Source organism: Cariama cristata, unplaced genomic scaffold, assembly GCF_000690535.1.
Source record: "Cariama cristata isolate BGI_N322 unplaced genomic scaffold, ASM69053v1 scaffold41700, whole genome shotgun sequence".
Taxonomy (NCBI): Eukaryota; Metazoa; Chordata; class Aves; order Cariamiformes; family Cariamidae; genus Cariama; species Cariama cristata.
In genome coordinates, this window is record NW_009593727.1 from 3,223 (window position 1) to 9,631 (window position 6,409).

General features: G+C 43.5%; 1 protein-coding gene across 1 annotated transcript in view; it reads left to right on the plus strand.

Moving 5' to 3' along the window:
- The window catches only part of LOC104157836 (AP-1 complex subunit gamma-1-like), a 6,417-nt gene extending 2,403 nt beyond the window's left edge, over positions 1–4,014 (plus strand). The window contains exons 5-6 of the mRNA XM_009695325.1: positions 257–355; positions 2,761–4,014. Of these exons, the coding sequence (XP_009693627.1) occupies positions 257–355; positions 2,761–2,862 (201 nt within the window). The 3' untranslated portion in view covers positions 2,863–4,014. The remainder of the gene's footprint in view (positions 1–256; positions 356–2,760) is intronic.
- Positions 4,015–6,409: the final 2,395 nt, after the last annotated feature.

The following is a 6,409-nucleotide window of genomic DNA, read 5'->3' on the forward strand; positions in this document are numbered from 1 at the left end:
CCTCCTGAAGCACACTGGTAACTTCAGGACAGTAAGCCCTGACCCCCTAGTATTTGTGCTATCTGGATCTTACTTGTTTAGAAAGCAGGTGAGCCAATGAATATTTTGTTCTGTACAGATAGGGAATTGAAGAACTGTTTATTCAGGGTCAGGAACTGAACTCTTAATTTTCCTTGCTTTCTCTGAGTGCAAGCAAATCACTCTATGTTCTTACTTGATTAAGCATCAAATTGCTTTCTCTTTGCCCTTTCTTCAGACATTCCAGCTGCAGCTCCTGTCTCCCAGCAGCAGTGTCATCCCTGCATTTAACTCTGGGACCATCACACAGGTCATTAAAGTCCTGAATCCACAAAAGGTGAGTGATTCCAAGAACAGTTATTAAAGATATTGTCTTGGGAGTCATGCATTTAGTGGCAGTCAGTTAGGGATGCATCCCTGATGAGAGAGAGGAGTGATGGTAGTGAATGATGTGTTCTTAATGACAGTTATTTTGGTTAGGGTTTGGAAAAAGTTACGAAAAAGACAGGAGGACCTGAGTACAGGTTTGGCCTTCTGTGTTGTTATACTGCTAAAACAGAGTCACAGCTTTGCTATCTTCTTGAATTCATTAATGTCTTTTCCATCAGAATGGTGGTTACACAAGTTTTTAGATGGGCTTTCTAGAGGAGCTCAACTTGGTGTTTGTATGTGTTGTAAAAGTGATGTCTTGAAAGGCAAACATCTTGCCATATAAATACAACATTGTTCTTGCTATCTGCAGCAGTGTTAATTGAAATGTTTGTTACAAAAGATAGCTTGATCCATAATCTTAACAAAATTGTCTGTTTTTCTCAAGTGGTGTCATTTGTTTTTAATGTGATGAGTGTAGTTTTAAATAGTTGATGGAAAGAATCTTTAGGTGTGATTTAATCATAATTCCATTTGTTTTACATCCTTCAGAGACAGGCTTCAAGATTGGGATACAGCAGATTTGAGGGGAGGGAGGGGTGTGGTCCACAGGTCCTCCTTAAGAGGCTTTACAAGTATTCAGATGGCAGCAGAAAGAAAAACAAAATTGAGATCACATATTTCTTCCTTTGTGGGACACCCTTAAGATCTTGAACATCTTTAAGAACTTAAAACATCTTAAGCTTTTCATAGGTTAACACTTATGTACTGCTCTAGATGTTAAGTGTTGCTGCTAGACTGATGTGCAAATTAGAAAAATTCTCAAATCTCAGCCCAAGGTTTCACTGATACGGCTGTCTTCTAGTGTGTAGGTTTTGTGGTTTCCATGCATCTCCCCTTATCTCTGTGTTGTGTACACCCCTCTGTCTACATTAAGCCACAAGACTAGTTATTTTGTGTCTTGTATACATTTGATATTAATTTCTCTGTGATGCTGTAGAGCACCATTTAAAGATCATCTTGAAAGTTATTTTCTGAACTTGGGGGGAGGGTTTAGGAGTTTTCCTGTAATGTGCCAGAAGTCACAATATATCCACATCAGACAGGACCCACAAGGTGAAATACCCCTAGATAGTGGGATGCTTTTCTGTGACAGAACTCCTGTGAACACTTCAGAATACAGAGGTGCAAAATAGTATTACTGCCGCCTTCCTTTGCCCACTGTTTTCTAACTCTTCCACGTCAGGCATTTGTGCATCTCTCTCACTGTCCTTTAGATTGCTACTGCCTGGAAGTACAGCTTTGCAAGAACCCTGTCCATGAGATAGTGTAGTTACCTGGCATACTCTGAGGGAGGAAACCTTGGGACAGCCTTGCTACTTAGGAGGTAGCTGTTTGTCTTGTCAGTGTTTTAAAAAAAGACTGTTCACCTGGACATGGACTGCCGTGCTGGATTGAAACTCATGGCCAGTTTCCCAGAACAACACCAAATAGAACAAAACCTGACGCTGATTATATTGATCTGTTAGTGATAAAGCATAGCTTCCTTATCTCGAGGCTGGTTGGAGTACTCATTGTCCTCCTTTCCTCCATCTGCTATCCTTTTTGCATATTTCCCTGTAGGTATGGGGAAAAGAGGTGGAAATAGCTGACTTTTTTCTTTTCCTTTTAGAGTTTTGGGAAACAAGGTTTTTTGGAGAGGGTGGAGAATAGGGAACCTGGTTGGAGCATGCTGTGCTCAGGGTATCATTAAGGACCACCTAGTATCTGGATGACAGCCAAATGACAGAGCATAAAACTACTTCTGAGCTATTCCATCATTTACTCACAGCAGGAGGAGGTGTTCTTAGAGACTGTTTCCAGTCTGTCTTAGGCTGTTTCCTTCACAGTGCTACTGAGCTATGCAACACTTGAAGTTTCCAGACAGCTGCTTTGAGTGAACAGCTAGTATGGGAAATGACACCTCTCCCTGTGAGCCTAAGTGCAGAGCAGCGGAGTCTGGATCTGCCTCCTGCTTTCTTCCATTGTTAACTAGGATTTTAAGGCAGTTATTTTTGTATTTAAGGAATTTAGTGCTTGTGAGAGCAGGGCCAGTGCAGAGAGAGATGTGGGTAGAAGCTATACTATACCTTTTCTGAGAGCTTGTACCTGATCTGAGAACTACAGTGACCAATCAACATCCTACCAGATTAAGGGTTTATCTGCAGTGTCATAGCTTACCCTGCACATCTTTCCAGCAAGCTCCTGTGGTGAGGAAAGGTCCATGTTTTGTATTCATGGGGCAAGGGAGGGGAGCTGGACATGGGGGGATTTGCTGACCTTTATTGAAGACCTGAATTTGTTTTGTGTTTGTTTTCCCCTTTTCTCTTGTAGCAACAACTACGTATGCGGATCAAGTTGACATATAATCACAAGGGCTCAGCAATGCAGGATCTAGCAGAAGTCAACAACTTCCCCCCTCAGTCTTGGCAGTGAGGCTCTGGCACCATTCTTATTCTCACCCCACCCAATCAAAAGAACTCTGGGAAGAAGGTTGTGATCCTTGGCAATCCCCCAAACTGCACCATGGATATGGGGAACAGATGAGACCTGCTGATGAGGAGGAATTTTCCTGAAGTGATTGCTGACTTTGAAGCATATCTGTTAAGACTAATCTCTCCTCAGCTGATGAGGCTGGCGGCTTGTGGAGGCTACTGTGCACTCCCTCACACATGCATTCACAGCCAGAAGCAGCATTCCCTTCTCCCATCTCCCTCGCCCTGCCCCCTGCCTCACAAAGAAACACAGCCTGGTTGGAAGAGAAGTCTGGAATTTCTAGCAGGGAAACTTTCTTCTCTCTGCAGCAAGTGAACAGCTGCCCCTTCTTTCTGCTGTCTTTTTCCCCTGGGGTGGGTAAGGCGTGTTGTCATTCCTTACTAGCTGGATTCCTTCAGGCACTTTCATCTGGGGCTCAGATTGGAGACTTGGTGAATGTCAGGCTGCCCTGCCTCTTTCTTCCTGTATCCTGTATGTCTGAAGGGGCTGGAGGCTTCTTATGGCCTATTCAGTGCATTATTGTATACACCCACCTCTTAGTTCTGTGATACGTACCAAGAGCAAGTTAGGCCTTGGGAGTTCATGTGCAAACCTGGGACAGTGCGGAAAAAGAGGTGCTGGTCAGAGTTGATAAAATTGTTTTGGTGCTGTACTTGGAAATGAAGACCTTACACTTGAATTTTTTTTTTCTTTCCATCAGTAGCTACAGTGACACAGATTCACACATGGTCTTCTGTAGCTTCCCCAGAAAGTCTGGTGATATATGAGAGATGTAGAGATCCAAGGAGCAGCTGGTTTTCTACCACAGATGGTTTCAAAGCCTTTTAACCCATTAGTTGTGGTTTATGGGTAGAAAAGACATATTCAATTTTGTAGATCAGTCTTCGAGCAAGGGCTCTGTTCCTGCTGGGAGACTCATCAGAGACTATGCTGCAAAGTTGCTCTTCCCAGTTATTCCAGACCTTCTCCCCAATTTAATTTCCAGAGCCTGTTGTAGACCCCCTGGATTCCATTTGAGTTACTTCCGACTGGGATATTTGTGTTGTATCTGTAATATTGGCACTGAAATAAAGACCATGCGGTTTAAAGAGACCTTTTCCCATTTTGTTACTTAATTGATCCTTGTAGTTTGCTCCTTGCTCCCCTTTCAGAGGAGTATGCTAGTTCAGGTTCAAACTGAAAGTAACTGAACTGTTTTTTGAATGGAAGCCAGTTGTTTGAGTATTTGGATCCAAAGAAGTTGAGGTCCAGTACTCTTCTAAGCTTACAGAAAGTTGTGCTCAGTCATGCTTCCTAGTGTGAAGTCTTGTCAAGGTAGTATCGTTCTGTGAATTTTCATGGAGGCGATATATAGGACATAAAGCACAGTGTGACAAAACTATTCAGATGTTCAGCACTCTTCAGGGAGGAAGAGGGGAGGATATGTCTTAGATCTTCATCCGTGAGCATGCCGGCAAGCTGAAGGTACTCCAGCTTCTAACCCAGTGCTTTCTCAAAAGAAACAGATGGCACGTGCTTTATTTTTGTTCTAGAGCTTTCCAGATAGCCATCATTCAGTGCTCTGATGGCAAACTTGGACACAGCTTTTTGTGTCTGGAAAAGTGCTAACACTAGGCTCCAGTCCTTGCCAAAACCAGTGCAAGAGTGGTGCACAGTGTACTTAGGTAAAATTGAAGACCTCTTCTGCCCTTGAATTGGGAGCAGGAGGCGCTAAAGGTTTTTCAGTCTGCTTTGTTAATTAAGTAATACGATGTAGGACTGACTGTTGCTGACTTCACTGCTGGTCTGTGTAGTGGAATAAGTTTAGCTTCTCTTGGAGGGCATTTTTGCTGCCTTACTGATTAAACAGGTTTGGGCCTTTGTATTAGCAAAGAGCTTTATTATTGTACTGGAACTGGCAGCAGCAGTGGGGGTGTAAGATCTAGAAGAATGATGTATGAATTCCTTAAAAGAAATTCTGGGTTGTGGCAGGGTCATGCCTTGGCTATCAGTGGTGAGACAGATACTGTGCTTCAGCTGGAAGGATCATGAAGCAGGCAGTCTTGCAGTAAATGGCTGAATCAAAGTCCATTTGTAGGAGCTGCACATTTTCCTTTGTTGCTTTCACTGCAGTTGTGACTATTCACCACCCCACTAGCTCAAACTCCTTAGTGTTGAAGGCTGTGTGTGTTAAATCTAGACTCCAGTGAGCTCTGAGAATGTCCCAGATATGAACCTAATGGAAAGTCTTTGCCTTAGTTCCTGAACTCCCCATAAGCTCTCCTGTTCTTACAGAATTGTACATGACCACTTGTACTGAAAGCTGGCACACCTCAGTCTCCGTTTGGTTTTGCTGAGAACGAGCACTGGTGCAGGAGATTAGATGGGGAGAAAGAAGTAAATGGTCTTTCACCTGGTCAGTTTTTGTTGCAGCGTAGTTGGGAACAGCTTGTCTTGTCCCTCTTGCTGCTCTTGTTTTCTGTCCCCTAGAGCAGCTGCGTTTTGTTGTTGATCTCCATCTGGTAATTTGTAGGGTAAATTCCTGCTATGCTCTTGGCTCCTTCAGCCACCGTTGCACAGCGTGTGTGTTTAGGGAAATAGGGGCTTTTTCATATATTTCTGAGTCCAGCTGAAGGAGGCAGTGCATATACCTGAAATGCATTTTGCTTGAAGCCATCCCTTGGCTATGAAGTGCTCCTTTGTAGCAGCTGAACATTCCTGTTGTCCTCAGAACTACTAAGGGATAGGGTACTAACATTATGCCAGAAGGAAGGCGAGGTTTCACATGTTCCCGTATCTGCAATACTAGATACCATGGCTTGCTCCTTGACCCCTATTTGCTTCTCTTAAGCTCTGTGCTGCTGCTTTGTTTACTTACTGGAGAGTACTCACATGTGCACATCTGAGGCACTCTAAGCATAGAGTGGGTCTTTTTTCCACCAGTTCAATGCAACAGTTCTTAAAGGTCTGGTCAACATTTTCCCTGCTCCGGTGTAAGGGGAACGTAAAGGGAGCAAGATACAGACTTCATGGCTGATCTTACCAGTATCTGCATTGGAGACTTTGGAGCTGGGAGAGATTGAATGTCTGGTTTTTTTTCAAGTGAATGTATTTTGAGTCAAAAAATGACAGAAAGAATAGTGGCCATAATGGGCCCAAAGGGGAGGAGACATGGGAAGGTCCTAAGATTCGACTTTGTCCAGGTTTTGACGGAACAAAATACGGCCTTGAACAACCTTTTGAAGCAATAGCAGTGAGGGGACTGCCACCTATACCGTACCTTGGATATATAACTCAAAAGATGCTGAAACAGCTGGGAAAGGTGACTTAGTGCCTTCCCCAAGGCTAGTACTAGCTGCAAGGTGGAACAGCAAAGATGGCTTTTTTTTTTTTAAGATCTGCTGGTGCGCTTTCTATGTGTTCATTTTCTACTTGGGGGCTGTGAGGGAAGGAGCTACTGGACTGCTTCCCTCTGAATTTTCACCCTATTCCTGTATATTCCTTTTTC